Below are 17,159 nucleotides of genomic sequence, written 5' to 3'. Positions count from 1 at the left end.
AGGTGATAATTTAACTTATACCCCTCCCCCTCTTTTCCTTTCTCCCTCTCTTGCTCTCCCTTTCTCTCCTCTGTCTGTCTGTCTCGCTTCGATCTTTCGCTCTCTCTCTCTCTCTCTCTCTCTCTCTCTCTCTCTCTCTCTCTCTCTCTCTCTCTCTCTCTCTCTCTCTCTCTCTCTCTCTCTCTCTCACTAGGTGTCCTCTCTGAAGAGTAAGCTGAAGAAGCAGTCCACAGCAACAGGAAGTGGTGTAGCCAGGGCTTTCCTGAGGGCGCAGGCCGCCCTCTTTGGATCCTACCGTGATGCCCTCAGATACAAACCTGTAAGACTCCAGTTGATCTACATTGATCAGAAACATCCAGCATTAGGCTCCTTATATTGACCTATAACTGTGTGACATTTGAACAGTCATCATGCTCTCTATGGGTCAATATATTTATTTATTATGCTTGTTTAATATATGTGTTTAGAGAGAGAGAGAGAGAGAGAGAGAGATAATTTGACAGCTGATGATTGCTTATGGCATGAAACAGGCTTGTACTGTCATGGAGAATTTACTTGAGTAACTGGATTATTTTGCCCCTTATTTGTTGAGCACTATCCCTACCATTGAGTGTTTCTTTTAACAAAGTTATATAATTTATATGATTGTTTATACTGTAGGTCTTGAAATGATTGTGTATTGGGTTTTCACAAATACCTGCTGTTCTGTTCTGATCTACATCTAAACTTTTGGAACCATAAATCGTGTAGCAAAGAAGTAGTCGTTGGTTGGTTCAGCTTTCACCAGTGTGGTCAGGTAGGAGCAGTTCTGACTAAAAGTAAAAGGCGTGTTTTCTCCCTGCACACACAGCTAAGGTGGGCCTGCCAGCAGCAGTGAAATGTCAGAGGGGCCGGAATGAGTCAGGACTTGCTCTTTGAAGATCCCATTTAGCCACCTTTGGTGTTTTACCTTCCCTTCCTTAGTCCTCCCTACATTTCTGTTCTGGCTCTTTCTGCTTATCAAGCCCAAGTCAGAGCTGAGCAAACTACAGCATGTCCTGTTTGTCAAATAGCGGAGCCTTTCTTCCTTTGGCTTTGAGATTAATTGGGCTGTGTGGACTCTGGAAGTGGAGATGCTACATAATTGATGCTGTCTCTCTTTTCTCAGTATACAGACAGTACATGTGAGCAAACCGGCTCCCTTTAGATACAGGCACTTGAAACGTGTTCACGTGTGTGTGTGTGTGTGTGTGTGTGTGTGTGTGTGTGTGTGTGTGTGTGTGTGTGTGTGTGTGTGTGTGTGTGTGTGTGTGTGTGTGTGTGTGTCCACAAGCAAGCAGCGATTTCTCAGCTCGCACATGTTAGCATGACTGTCTCTTCCACGGGAGCTGGGAAAAAAATCTTAACGTACAAGCGCGCATCCAGGCACACACAGACACAAGCAAAGCACATTTGCTTGAACGGAAACCCTGATCGTGTGTCCCGCGTTCAGTTGTTTGTGATGTATCACATGGTTTGAACATGTTCGTAACGGAGAAGACGCTCCCTCCTAGGCTAAGCTGAGCTGGTTTTGTGTTTCACGGGCCCATATGCCCCGACAGAAGGGGGGAGGTGCTGCACAGTCAGAGCCTTGCTGAGCTGTAAATGAAACAATACAAGGAAATTATAATGAGTGGAAAAGCAAACAGCTGATTAGAACTGCATTATATAGGTCATTAGTTTTAGCTCACGTCAATCCTCCTCCCCTGCTGCGCCGCACCAGCTAAGAGCCGTGCTCACGTCTGGCAAAAGAACTTGAAATAACTTCATCTATGGCTACCAGTTAAAAAACCAAAACCCTTGCTTTATTATCAGCAACATGGATGTATATTCATTTTGGACAGTTGTGGGCAGCAGTTGGCTGACAGTTAGAGATGCAGGCTTGCTACTGGTGGGTCGTGAGTTTAAAACCCTGGACCCAATGGGGGTCGCAATGGGAATGCGTGGGCTTCCTCCGGGTACTCCAGTTTCCTCCCACAGTCCAAAGACATGCAGGTCAGGTGAGTCGGCCGTACTAAATTGTCCCTAGGTGTGAATGTGTGTGTCGGCCCTGTGATTGCCTGGCGGCCTGTCCAGGGTGTCTCCCCGCCTGCCACCCAGTGACTGCTGGGATAGGCTCCAGTATCCCCGCGATCCTGAGTGCAGGGTAAGCGGTTTGGATAATGGATGGATGGATGGACCCGATGGGAATATGGGGAAGTAAATTAGTAACACTTTTCCTGCTAACAGCAAGCAATGTTGAAGTCCCATTGAGCAAACTATGGAACTACCACCTTGTCCAGTGGAGCTAAACAGTGGCCAATACTATATGAACTTATTTGTATTGAGGAGGTCCTGGTTTGAGTGTGTGAATATGTGTATCCCTCCATCAGCTTCTGCCCTCAGCTTCTATTACAGATAGGAATGTGTTTTTGGTCCATTTTTCTTGGCAAATAAGGTTAAAAAAGTTTTTTTTTCTCCTTAAGATAAAAGTTTTTTCGGTCCTCCGTTTGCTGTGTGAAGTACATCGCCCTACGACCCCTGAACCCCCATACAAAATTCACAATATCGTATCAAAAAATGAATACCAGCCAATGTAAAAGGGTTATTTTGCTCTAATCCTTCAAAGTTTACTTGGCAAAGTTGTGAAATTGTCTCTGACAGCAGCGATTGGCATTCCATGCAGGCCTGTGTAGGACCAAAGGATTCTGTTTGATACTTGTGTGTACATTGAGTCGGTCTTAAAGTCGACTGAGAAAGTTGCCTTTTTTTTGAAGTAGTAGTTGGTTGCTAGTCAGAGCATGCCGTCCAGTTGTTTAGTTTGCTGCAGCCTGGTCGGAGCAAGATGGTGACTGCAGATATGATTTAAAAAGTACAACTGAAGCGACTTTCAACTTGGCTTTTTAGATAGAAATACTGCTTTAAAACATCTAGTGATGTAAGTGGAGCAGTATTCTTGTGATGTAATTTAGGCCAGTGGTATTATCCGCCCTACAATGAAACAGGGCTATTCTCTAGTGTTGTAAAGTTGTTTTTATGTGTCCCACTGTGCCCATAGCCTGAAACAGACAAAGCACATTGTTTCTCTCTAGAAGAATTTAGAACATCACTGAAATGTGTGAGAAAGAATTATGTTAATTATGAGAAAACATGGATTGGTAATGACCGTGGGGCTGCGTATGATTGGCCTGCAGTGGTCCTGTTGTCATCCTCCATGTCTATAGCTTACAGGCCAACAGACATGATGTAAGAAATCGTAATAACGTGTTAATGTGTTCATGTGTTGAACTGAGGAGTTTACTGGGACACTGCCTGCTGGTCGGGAGGTGGGGGGGGGGCAGGGATGTACTCTGCCCAGGGAACTGTTTTAAAGCGACCTTTTTTTTTTATTTTGAAATGAAATTTCTCTCCCCTCCTTTTTCTCCTTCCCCCTTTCTTTCCTGTTTTTTTTTCTCATTTCACTCATTTTCTGTTTTTAGGTCAGCTTAGCTCACTAATGAAGAAATGGGTTGAAACATTTTTTTTCCTTTTTTTCCACAGATTTAGCACAAAGCCTAATAGCTGTAGTTTTAACGTGAATGTTACTGACATCAGTCGCCATGTAAACAAAGAGGAAGCGATGGACACCTGCCTTTAGACACTTTATTCGTCTCCCATTTCGGATGTTGAATGTACAATCCTTGATTCAAATGCTTAAAAAAAAAAGGTAGTGCCGCTACCAACATTTAAAACATGGGATTGGAACTTGCTATAACTCTGAAATTGATTGAGAGATCTCTTAATACAGGGACTAACACTAAACAACACTGCATTTAAGTTTCTAATGTCTTCTGATGCTGTAAAATGTTTGTTCTTGTTGGTAATAATTTGGAGTATTAGACAAGTCCATATTTTCAATAACGATCGGTTGAGAAAGTTCACAAAGTACTTATTTCCAGTCTTACCTCAAACTCTTCAATTATACCTCATACCAGTTATATACCTCATACCAATTATACCTTATACCAGTTATATACCTCATACAAATTATACCTCATACCAGTTATATAACTCATACCAATTATACCAGTTATATACTTCATACCAATTATACCCCATACTAGTTATATACCTCATACCAATTATACCTCATACCAGTTACGTATATACCTCATACCAATTATACCTCATACTAGTTATATACCTCATACCAGTTATATACCTCATACCAATTATACTTCATACAAGTTATATACCTCAATTTTATATGGCCAAATAAATCATAGCCTGGGCCTTTCATTTCTTAAATTTCCATGCAAAAAACTGATCATGAGAGTATTTGAGCAATTTTTTATTCGTTTATTTATTTTTTTATTTTAACTCATTACATGCAAATTTTGCTAATAATGTTTCCCTGGGCTGCTACTCTTGGTCAGGGAGAGCCGGTCGCGTTCTGCGAGGCGAGCTTTGTGAACCATCGCTCAAGCACCATGAGGAACTTCCTGGCAATGGCCGTCAACTTGCAGCTCTTCAAACAGGTACTCGCAGCCGTTCGTGTGTGTGTGTGTGTGTGTGTGTGTGTGTGTGTGTGTGTGTGTGTGTGTGTGTGTGTGTGTGTGTTTGTGTGTGTGGTTTTGTTTGTGTTCTTATCAGAGCTATCATCAGCCAGTAAATTGTAAGTTTTTGCTTTGACACTGCTTGGCATCCTCCTCATCATATTCTTCATATATTTTATAATTCCATTATAATTCTGTTATCCTCTTTCAGTGCTGTATTCTGTAAACTGTGCAAACACAACATCCGTTGTACGTTGTCCGTCTTGGGGGAGAGATCCCTCCTCTGTTGCTCTCCCTGAGGTTTCTTCCCATTTTTCCCCATTTTTTTCTGTTCCTTATCCAATTCAAGGGTCTAAGGACAGGATGTTGTGTTGCTGTAAAGCCCCTTGAGGCAAATTTGTAATTTGTCATATTGGGCTATACAAATAAAACTGACTTGACTTTGACTCGAGTGCTCTACAGAATATGTAGGATATCAGAGTCGGTGTCAGCTCATCATCGGATGACATAATTAAGGGTGGAATTTTGCTTGAATAAACTATCACCATCACTCAAATGGCTGCTTTACTTTGCCCACACCAGGCCTTATTTTCTTGCTTTTAGTTTTTCTTCCGACCTTGTTTGCATCTTGGGTAAAACCAGTTTATAATCAAAGTTGAAAGTTGTCTTTCACCACTATTTGTACTCCACATGCTATCGACTGGTTACGGTGATTATTTACTGACTTGGTGGTTCAAAGTGAGGGGAAAGGGGGTGGAGAGTGAAAAGGCTAAGGCAGTGAGGCAGTGGGATTTTTTTTTTTGGCCCCCCCAGGAACTGTTTGCTGTGCTGTATTAATGCTCACACATAATTCTATTTGCCCAGTTTGCTGTGGTTTGCTCCACACAGCATAACTGAAAGATACACAAGTAGCACACACATCAAAGACATTTCTGGCTCCGAAAAATGTATATATATGATTTTATTCCTTAACTGTTTCTAAGTGTTCCCTGATCCATGATAGCAGCATGATTTACTCCTGAGAGTACAGCGCCGCCGCCTTCAATCGGCCCTTTGTTTCACCGGACACTCTGCCCCGGCTGTAATTTTCCCAGGCAGAGCAGATAGCAAGTAGCGGTTCAAAGCATCCTCCCGGACTGCTCCTGTCTCAGCAGTAGCATTGGGAAACAGGTCCTTATCTTCTGCTCTCCTCTGCGGCACAGGGGGATGGGGTGAGGTTATCTCGTTTACTCCTCTCCCTACTAAAATGAGAGAGACCAGCAGTCCGCCTGGGCTCTGCTCTGGCCATGACCCGCAGTGGCTCACAAAAGCTCATACAAATGCAAGGCTCCTTTTTTTTTTCTCCTTGGGATGGGGTAGGGGGATGGTGGTGGTGGGGGGGCTTGTACAGTTGTGCTGAGGCAAACTACGCAAACACACGTGCATGCACACGGGCAGCAACACTCTAAATTTAATCAGCACTGAAGCTGTTTCTGCCTGGGGATTAATTTCATTCTCATCTCTTTAGCTTTATTCCTATAATGTTAATGTAATTTGTTTATCATCAGTTTATTGAAGATTATATTAAGGCCTTTAGGCCCTAGTAAGGCTGCTTTCTCCTTAGTAATCATGGTAATTCCTGTAATACAGAAACAAAAATAGATGTATACAAATAGATGTATATAGTTTTAAATGGATGATGATGATGTGTGATTTATTTTATTTTTACGGTTATTTTTTCAAACAAGGATAGACAGAGGAGAAGATGTGGAATAAGGGCCCTGGGCCTGATTCAGACTCAGGACATTGCTCTCAGGCCTGAGCCGGCTCAGCAGAAAACAGCTATTTTGTTTGGACTCCAGGACTTCATATTGTGCACCTGAAATAATCCATACTGCGAAACATATTTTGTTAATATCGCCTTCCATTCATCATTTATTAATGTGTGAACAATCAGCAAGGCTTGGGGTTTGTTCGCGGTCAGTTATGTGTCGGTACTGTTACGTTTGAGTTGTATGATCCACATTACATTTGCTTGATCTGCTATGGAGATATATTTGCTGAGATTTTGAGACCGATACATAAAACTTTCATTCACATGGCATCCTGCTGAAGGAAATTCATAATCGTGTTTGAGTTTTAGTCCTCCCTGCAGGATTTATTTTTTCCTCCTGGTAATGTAGACTATTTGGTTGTTTCATTTCTCATCCTGTTCATCAAACTCACCATATGTCATAAGCTATTTTCAGTGAGTCCTTGTGCCGCTGTGGTTCCTTCAAGTGTGAATGCAGCTTGGCTTCGCTGCACGCTGTGCCCGATGGTGCAGATCAGGCTTTGAGAGACCGGTCCTGTTGTAAGCCACCACAAGGTCCTTTCTAGGCTGACTTATTTTAGGTCCAGTCTAGACTGGAGCGGGACCAAGATGTCTTACATATGAACACTTGCAGCAGATGCTTTAAAAACAATTCCACAGTGTTGCTGTATGATGAGAGTTTTGAATTGTGTTTTATTTTTATTTTTTCCCTACATGAAATTTCAACACTAAAATGCCTGTGCCTGAATTTTGTGTACAGTGTGTTGCATGTAAAAAAAAAAAAATTAGCCTCACACTTTGCCCATCATGTTTTACACACCAACTCTGGGGAAAAAAAATAAGTTGTTCGTCATAAATGTTTTTGGAACATTTTGAATTTTCTGCACTTCTTTTGCATCCATCAATAAGCTCTCAGACATATTTTAGAGTTGTTTGACCGTGATGATGGATTAAAAGAAAAAAAATGCATGCCAAAAATTCAGACTTTGTGTTCGAAGGCCTCGAGCCTACCCCAACACACACACACACACACACACACACATATATGCATGCATGCCTAAAGTTGATCTCTTTGGCCTTGTTCAGACTGCCAGCCCAGATCTGTTTTTTTGGCATATCCAGATTGCATCCAGATTAATTTTAGAAAGTCTGGAGAGCAAAAAAAAAAAAAAACAACCACATGAAATGCGATTTTTGCAAATCGGATCTAAACCACATTTGGAGGTGGTTTGAAATGCAATTCCAACCGAATTTCTACAGATGAGTCTCAGTGCGGATGCTCTGGCTGCCCAAATCGGATTTCAAACTGTCTTTCGCATTGCTCGCAATGTGACACACACCAGTGACGACATCAAATCCGGTGAAGCCCGCCATGACTGCGGCGCGGACCGTCGTGACGCGTACCAGCCCCCTCTGTCGCTGAGTCGGTCTGGTGCGACTGAGGGATTCTGTACCACGACGTGACGGCGCGAGTGTTTGGAGGGCGGGATGACGGATCTCCATTTTTCCTGCTTCCGCATTGGTAAACTGCCTCACCAACGTACAATTGCTCGTGCCGACGTGGTTGCCGCAGCAACCCGTGCAGATAGGTTGGTGATGTCTGGACCCACAAATCCGATCTGATCGCTTGCAAATAACAGTGCGGACAGTCCGTCTCAAAGATCTGATTTGAGAAATAAATCTGATTTGCCTGCGGTCTCAGCAAGGCCTTAATTCTTTTCTTTTTCTTTTTCATTTTCTTTTTTTTTGACTTGCCATCTCTAACCCACTTCCATTCCCCGAAACCAGTCTCTCCTCTCCATTTAGTCCACCAACCTGTCTCCACTGCGAGCAGGAACAAGTAGGAGAAGGCTGCCAAAAGAATGCGGGGGGGAAACTGTCAACATTAACCTGCTTCCCATCAACCATCCACTGCTTCTACATGTAGACACCAGCGTGTGTACCTTGCCGGTAGAGCCGCCGTGAACCCTCTTCCTCTTATTGACAAATGCAAGCCAAACACGGTCTTCGTTAGGTGAGCGGGGGAACTCGCGCTCTGCCAGTTTGCTGCCAGGAACCTTTGTTCACATAATGGCTCCTATGAATCAATAATCGGCCCTCATTTTCCATGTATGAAAGCCTTTCCCAAGGCATGAATTGAGCAAGGATTGATGTATTCCTGCAAAAACCAAATGACAGCTGAATTTCCCTCCCAACAGAGGATGCAAGATTCAGCGGCTGTACGGCAGTGTGTGTCCGGCCTGATCCTCAGCAGCCGAGTTTGATTTTAACCCACGTGGTCTGGATGTGGAAGCTTTCCCAGTGGTCAATAGCCTACCAAACTAACTAGTCTTCTGCTTCTCCTCTCAGTGCCTAGGATGCTGTGGCGTTTACCACTTAATCCAAAGCAAAAAAAAAGTTTCTAAAATCCATGTTCATAAGCAGTTATTTTAGAGTTGGAATAGAAATCAAATTATACTCGAGTAGACGGATATACTTTCAGACAGTCGGTGTCTTTTTACTGTGCAACATATCCATAATGTGTAGTAACGGATGACATGTTACCTGCTGATGTTGTTACCAGTCTCCCAGCATGCATGTTAACGTGACATGGAATAGTTAAAAATCCCCGCAGCTTTGTACAGTCTGAAGAAAACCAGGATATCTTCAGGTCAGCATTGTTTAGCTGCAGTGTTTAGATGTTTAGTTCGGATGGAAATCTAGGCGTTAAGGGTGAGCGTCACCCCCTGCTGGTGTGCTTTATGGCTCGGCCTCGTCTCTCTGTGTGGATCTGCGTCAAATCAACTCCCACAGAGTTTTTAATCTAACCCCATGTTCTGTTTCCGGAAGTCCTTCCCGAGTTGAAACGAATCCAGAACATTCTCCCTGTCGGACCGTCAGTGTGCCAGCTCTGGAAACCAGATGGGCTAAATCAGGCCTCTGGGCTGAGATGAGATATGTGTAGAGAGTGACTGACCTCTCGGTTGGCAGGACTCTATGCGTGAGAATCAGGCATTCTTGCATTGTTTGCTTTTTGCACATTTTTTGCTTTAATTTATTGCACAAATTGAGAAAAAAAACGATGCCGGTGAAATTGTTTACACTTGTAAGTTATAAATTTATGTTGATGGATACAGATTTTTTACCAATTATGGATGTCTTACTATTCTTGTGTACAGTATCCTGCTTTTGGTCTGATTGGCTTTGGTTGCCTGGCGTTTTCTGTACCTGTTAAATTTCCTTTAAAGCGCTTGCCCTACAAAACAAAAGGAGGTGGCTGAGCATTATGTAGTGTGTGTGTGTGTGTGTGTGTGTGAGTGTACACTTGTGCGTCCGTGCACATGTGTGTTTTGGAGGGTGTGTGCCTGATCACATAGACTGCCATCATTGAGTAATGTCTAATTAAAAACCACAGTGAGGCAGGTAATCTGGTCAGGGAGCGGGGAAGGAGATGGGGGGGATAAGCGGAGGCTTTGGCTAGGTGATGATTTGGGTTGATTATCGGCACTAATTGGGGCCGGCTAAGCAGCGAAGCACTGCCTGGAACCTGCAGTCTCACCTCTCATTAAAAGGATCTAATGATGGAGTTTCGCCCCTTCTGACCAGAGGAGAGGGTGGAGGTGTTTGGTAGCTAGTTAGCTGAGCCTCCCCTGGGACCCACACCCAAGCACCGCCAAAGATACACTATGGCTGCACTCGCAGAGGACATCATAATTTAGAAGAAGAAGAAAGTCCCCATATGCCAGTGCCAAATATCTGCAAGATATATTCAGATTTACTGGCTACAGTACACACTACCGATGTTATGTGTGATGACAGTAGGTCCTTAAAACGGTGGTAAGTCATTAGAAATATGCTTTGCAGGCTAAGAAGCACTAAGAGGTACAACATGATCTAATTGGTAGTTGCTTGATGATTCCTCCCCTCTACTGGCCCTGTGACTTGTTTGTTTCTGAAAATGAATATTAACACATAACACTGTTGTCAGACAAAAAAACTGCAAAATTGTTTTTGGAAATCGAGAGTGATTTTTTTAAAAACATTTTTTAAATAGAATTAAAGGACCCAAAGTTCATTAGTCTTACCCGGTATTTTAATTAGACCAATAATTTTATCGAGTTGATGCAGAACATGTCCCTTTTATTGGTTATATTCCAGTTGTTTTAAATAAATAAATGAATAAAACTACCAATGCGCAAGGAGACATGAACCTAATACCACATAATTCCCAGTCAGTGGGGGCGTCCGGGTGGCGTGGCGGTCTATTCCGTTGCCTACCAACACGGGGGATCGCCGGTTCGAATCCCCCGTGTTACCTCCAGCTTGGTCGGGCGTCCCCTACAGACATAATTGGCTGTGTGTGCGGGTGGGAAGCCAGATGTGGGTATGTGTCCTGGTCGCTGCACTAGCGCCTCCTCTGGTCAGTCGGAGCAATTGGGGAGGGGGGGAAAAAAGCCACAAAAAAAAAAAATTCCAGTCAGTGTGGTAGGACTTGGCGGGTTTTAAAAACGTGTGTGCCCCGAGTATAAATTAGAAAGATGTCATGCTATACTTGGAGAACCCTCGGCACTCGTGGGAAATGTTGGATTAAGATCATGGAATGTTTCTTTTGATTCACCTCGTGTTGAAAGTAGAGGGTAGTCCACATCCACGTGGTGAGCGGGTCACTAAGAGGCACAGAACTCCTCGAGAATCTGCACCCGAGCATCTACCGCCGCTAAGACGATAACAAGCCTTTAGCGTGTTTATCGCCTCATTGTGGCGATCGTGTTTTTCTTTGACCCTTCCTGTCCGCCCCTCTGCTCCGTCTTTGAATCGTACCATTCAGCTAGATGCTTCTTATGAAGGAACGTCTGAAAAATCCAGCTTTTTTTTTCTCCCCCTGTGTTGATCACAGAAGATGAGGTTTTTGCGTGTACGCATAAACATGTGTTTGTGTGCGCTTGCCAGTGAGTAATTCTTTGGATGCTTGTTTGCTTATGCGCACGTTGTGCATGCGTGCTCATAAAATGTGTAGCTGTCGGGGTTATTAGGCCCATATTTATGAGACAGTGTTTTATGCGCTCCATGTGACAAAGGGAGGAAATGAAACTTCCCCATGTCTCAGACAGCATGCAGCATGTAGTCTGCTGGCCTAATCCCTCACCTGCTCCACATTACTAAATCCCTATTACCTGCAGCCTGCCTAATCTTGGGGTCTAGTCCCCGGCAGGTAGGATTAATAACACTCCACTGTGATTTGTGCATTTGAAAATATGTGTGTGGCGTGTCCGTGTTCGTATTTCTATCCATGCTCCCCGCCCCCACCCCCTTTTTGTTTAATAAGTGTGTTGTAATTTATGGTTGCAGTTCATCGACGGGCGGCTGGCCAAATTGAACGCAGGCCGGGGCTTCACTGACGTGTTTGAGGAAGAGATCACGGAGGGGGGCTTCTGTGGAAGTGAGTGTCGCGAGGCCCGTCTGTCCATCCATCAAACGATGCTTATTTGGGACCTCTCATGCACTGGAACCAGTTCAAGTAGCTTTCGTATTGAATTAAAGCAGTAAATAAAAACGAGGGGAAGGACCCAGAGGTCCAGAAAAAGGAAGTCGGGACACCAAAAGGGACACGACTCCACGTTTTGTAAAAGAAAACTTAATGAAGTAGGTGCGACTGAGTCGAGGCGACGCCTAAAGGGTAAAATACATATTCACCCGCTCTCCTTTAAAATGCTAAACTGTTAAGAAAGAGATCAAATTATGTCTTTTGACTGCGTTTGACACACTTCTTTAATCCCTTTGGTGTCACTTAAATGATTTATCAGAGCGGATGAGACGGGTTTTCCCAGTAATTCTTTTTCGGGGAGAACAGAAGATGGATGACAAAGAATTTAAGCGATGTTGTCAAATAGACGAGCACTTTTTCACGTGCTGAGAGGGCAAGCCAAACGACCGTCAGGGTATCGGATGGCAATTCTGTTGTCTCGTCCTGTCATCTCTATATTGGTGATTTCTGAGGAGAAATGCTTTGTTTTATCAGCTCCAAAAAACCCCCCAAAAACCGACCCATTGTGTTTAATCCCAAAGCACCACTATTAAACGGTCTTGCATCCTACCAGTGCAGAGAAGTTCTGCAGAGCTGGCGTGTTATTCTGCACCGAGCTCCTCGCTCTGTTACCTTCTCATGTACTGGCAACTACCTGGGAGGAAAAGGAGGACGAGTATGTGCAAAAACTTGTCTTCTTTCACCGGCGCAGTAATCAAAAATGCCAGCATTACCTAGTCAGCCTTGATTTTCATATACATTTGACCAGCAGCTATGACCGCCGCATCGTCATTTATAACTATTTTGGCTAATTCTTCCTTAAATGAAAATTCTCCTCAGTACGAAACTACAGAAATCACGTGGTCTTTTTTTTTTTATTCCTCTCTATATCCATTCTCTATTGCTATATTTGTACATTTTTTTATCCGTTTTGCACGTATGACTAGTTATTTTGATTATGATAAGATTACCAATAAGATCATCCATCTATACAATGATATTTCTTTCGTAGCACCAGATTTGTTCCGTTGATTTAATTTTTACCAGCGGCTTTTGCTGTGTGACTCGAGGACGCCAACGACTCCTCTTTGGTTGCTCCAAAACGCCCAGTTTCACTTGAGCGCCGCCGAGCCCGGGAATTAAAACGTTTAATAGCGACGAGAGGAGTGGGGACTCTGAAACTGTGTTGTGTGGTACACTTATTTGCTGCAGCTGTATGTCAGATTGCTAGGAAAAGGCTGTAAAAAAAAAAACAACCCAAAACCCCATCACCAAATGATTTAATTTATATTTCATGTGTTTTTCCCCATCCCAACAGGTAACTCGAGGTCTTACCAGCAGTGGATGCACACCGTGAAGGTATTCAGGGAACATTATGCATACTGTACCTAAACACTTTCATCAGATTTTTTCTTCTTCTTCCGTGTCTCATCTTTTTTTTTTTTTTTATTCCTGAATTATATTTAACTGAAAGCGTGATTGACATGGCTCAGTGTTTGAACCCCTAGCGTTGCCTTTGGAATGAAGGGGCTGAATGAACGTGCGGCTCCAGAGCGAACGCACTTTGGTGTGTGAAGCGGCGCATGCAGTAGGACAGTGGAGACAGACGGGGGGGGGGGGGAGACGGGAGCGATTTGACGTGACAAGACGTCCTCCGACATGACGTGTTGATCTGGCAGCAAACACAGGCGTTACCCCGTCGAACCGACCCCGAGAACACGGCTCCGTTTCTTTTCTTCGTCTCTCTCTATCCTTTCTCTTGCCTCTCTTTCCATATCCGAGATAACTCTTCCCCCCCCCCCCCCGTCTCCCTCTCCCCATCCCCCCCCTCTTTTTTTTCACTCGTGTTTCCAACCACCCCACCCCACCCCACCCCACCTCCCACCACCCCGTCTCAGTGTGCCGTCAGCTAAGGTTGAATTAGTTCTCTAGAGTGCTCTTCAAAGGTTTGTTAAAGTTCACACTTCCTGACTGACAGAGATCTATAAGAGGGGTCTTCACCTTGGCCCCTCTCCTCCTCTCCCTCAGCCGGCTTCTGAAACGCTGTCTGCCATTTACACTGTTTAGCCATTTAGCTCTTTTCTGACGCCTCGTGCTCGCACTGAAGGCTGGCAAGGGAGAGGGAGAGAGTGGGGGGGGGAACAAACAAGGAAGGGAGGGAGAGAGAGAAGAAAGAAGAGACAGAAATACCGGGTACTGTACAGTCAGTCTGCAGAACTGAAAGTACAAATCAATCACGCGGCCATCCCTGCCACTGCCGTTTGAGGCTGCTTCAAAATAAAGACCGTTTCCTGAATAACCGTGAAAAACAAGTCTATGCCGGAGAGATGTGATCCCTTATAACATATTTATATTCTGATGCTGGCACTTAATTTATAATTGTAATTTTTCCACCGTGTGCCTGTGTCATGTGTATAATTGACATGGAAAAAATTGTGTGTGTGGTTGTGTGAGAGCGTCCACGCGTCTACGTAACCGGACAAAAAGACTAACGCTGTGTGTCCTGTGTGTTTCCCAGCGAGGGGGCGCCTTCCTCAACACGGCAGTGACCAAGGTAAGTTCATCCATCAAAGCTGCACGACTCTTGGTTATGCAGCGAGCTCACGGGCGCCAAACACCTCTCCCAGCGCATCCCTTCACGCAAACTCCTCCGACCCCGGAGATGATGGATAGACACACATATTATTCACCGGCCAGTGTCACCTGGTACAGTATGCCGCGTGTCAATTTTAGAGATGTCATCGCAAATATTAAATATGTACAGACCACAAAGTGGTTTGTGGATGGAAGTAGAAATCGCTCCATCTGGAAGGTATGAGGGAGGGCGCGAGGCTCCTCGGTAATTGTGTTCTACGAGCCGGGCTCGTGCTGCACCGCGCCGCGCCGCCGGAAGCTCGGCGAACCCTTTCATGGCGCCGCGTTGGCGTGCATGGCTCTCGTACCCAGCCTTTTGTCTTTCTGTTTTGGCCACTGGGATCAAAGCGCGTCCTGATGTTACACGAAGCCGCAAATGAATATTAATGCGCCGTTTTTGATTTGTAATGTGTGTGCGGGCGTTTGTGTCGGTGCTTATGTGTGTGTGTGTTGTTGTTTTTTTCCTCCTCATAGGCCAAGAGTCATGCCAAGAGAGGCATCCGGGACATTAAGGGGAGACTCAAGGCAAAGGTGGGCAACATGCACCGTCGCACCTCTTACGCTCCCCAGACCTCTGAACACACACACACACACACACACACACACACACACACACACACACACACACACACACACACACACACACACACACACACACGCAGCGGAGTCTGGATGGGAGCACATAGCTAGATGAGCACGGCCTCATAGGAACAGACAGGGGGGGCTGCTTTACATGGGGTGTGTGATTCAGATGCAGGGGCTTTTAATGGCTTGTGAAACCTGCTTAGCACTTTGTTCATGGGCTGTACATTTTTAACCGACGCCCCTCTGGCTATGGCCTGTCATGTCATCCGAGCCCCGGCCCTCTCTCCCCTTTATTTTCTGCATATTTCATCAGCGGACGTGTGATTTCCTCAAAGCTAATGTAACGGGGTGTATGTTTCCATAAGCCTGATGGCTTTGATAAGGCAATTGCAGCTTGATCTGTCAGCGTGAGACTTGAGGAGAGGGGGCACTGATGAGCTAGAGGAGCAGACAATGTTCTACACTGTACACGCACACACACACACACACACACACACACACACACACACACACACACACACACATATATACATACATCTTGTCGGCAGTAACTGGGGAGCAAGTGTAGAAAAGTTATATTTTTCACTTGACACTGGGACTTCCTGCGACCTCTAAAGACAGAGCCCTCGGACAACGTGAGTTTAAGCCTCGTACCGCGGGATCAACTTTGTGTTTTATAATTTTGTGTTTTTTGTGACATATTTTGCCGCCGCAAACTGCAGAGTTCGACTCTGCTCCCGTAGCACAAAGTTATTGAGTATAAATCGGTTGGACGTGGAGGTCAAATGACACAAAGCATGCTTCTTTTTTTTTTGTAATATCACCCATCCCCTCCCATCCCGTAAACTTCGCCGATGACTAGAAAATGACGCGGCGAAATAACTTTCGGCTTTTGCTCATCTTGGTGCAGTTTTTCTGCAGTTTATTTATACAGCAACAACTGAAACTGCTCTTTAAAATAAACTTCCATTGAAAAGTAGAGCCATTCAATGCATTGTGGTCCCGACCTCAGTCTCTCTCACACACACACACACACGCACACATACAGGGTTATCCAAACCAACCTATATGCTAATCATTTAATTAGTCATCCAAAAATGTACGTTGCATTTAGCTCTCCCTCTCTCTGTCTCTCTTCTCTGTCAGGAGGAAGAGGATGAGGGGATGACATTGTGTGGGGGGTCTCCTACCAGCACCAAGAGCCTATCTCCAAGGAGACTGCAGAGGATGAGAAGGGTATGAAACATACAAACACACACGTGGACTACACACACACACACACACACACACACACTCACAGATCCACCTTCATAAATGAGCTCGCTTTGTATATTTTGGTCTCCCCGCTGCTTTGTCTCTATCTGACAAATAGCGACACCTTCCTCCTCTCCATCCTGTCCACTTTCTCACTCCATCACTCTCCTGCTCTTTTTCTCTTCCCATCCCCTTTCCTCTTTTTCCCCAACCCCCTTGTTCTCTCTGTTCTTTGTCCCTTCCATCATCTCTCTTCAGTCGTCTCTTGCTCGCTCTCTCTCTCTCGCTCTCTCTTTCTTTCTGCAGTGCTGAGTGTTGATGCAGCTGTTTGAAGTACATTAATTTGTCAGGATTTTATTTCTTTTACCCGCCCGCATGTTGACGTTGTACTCCAGTACAGTGGGAGTTTTCCTGTGTGGACAGTAGAGACAATTCCTCTCTGCTGGTCAGCATTTCCTCTGAAGAATTTGTTTGTGCACTGCAAGTGGATAGCAGCTTTTTCCCTTTGTTGTGGGCAAAACACGCACACAAACTATACTATATATATATATATATAATGTGTGTGTGTGTGTGTGTGTGTGTGTGTGTGTGTGTGTGTGTGTGTGTGTGTGTGTGTGTGTAAATCACTAGTTTATTAGTTTAAGATGTTCAGCTTTATGTTGGTATGTTGTCAGAATAATGTAGGAAACCTCAGTTTTCAACTTTTGTTGGTTCTATACACAGTGTAGTGGTTTAGTTAGGGCTGGGATACAATTCAGTGTTATCATTTACTGTCTTTCAGTGGTGGATGAAAGTCAGATATTGTCATATAATGATTACAGTTCGAATCTATTACCTAAAATGTATCACAAAATCTGAA

At 44.4% G+C, this 17,159-nt stretch overlaps 1 protein-coding gene across 1 annotated transcript in view; it reads left to right on the top strand.

Annotated features, from left to right (window-relative positions):
- The window catches only part of LOC130109802 (DENN domain-containing protein 1B-like), a 67,502-nt gene that overhangs the window by 38,775 nt on the left and 11,568 nt on the right, over window positions 1–17,159 (top strand). Inside the window, 7 exon segments of the mRNA XM_056276777.1 lie at window positions 194–319; window positions 4,413–4,514; window positions 11,653–11,743; window positions 13,146–13,186; window positions 14,346–14,381; window positions 14,936–14,992; window positions 16,193–16,282. Of these exon segments, the coding sequence (XP_056132752.1) occupies window positions 194–319; window positions 4,413–4,514; window positions 11,653–11,743; window positions 13,146–13,186; window positions 14,346–14,381; window positions 14,936–14,992; window positions 16,193–16,282 (543 nt within the window).

This window comes from Lampris incognitus, chromosome 3 (genome assembly GCF_029633865.1).
Source record: "Lampris incognitus isolate fLamInc1 chromosome 3, fLamInc1.hap2, whole genome shotgun sequence".
Taxonomy (NCBI): domain Eukaryota; kingdom Metazoa; phylum Chordata; class Actinopteri; order Lampriformes; family Lampridae; genus Lampris; species Lampris incognitus.
This window is presented reverse-complemented; position numbering and strand designations above follow the sequence as displayed.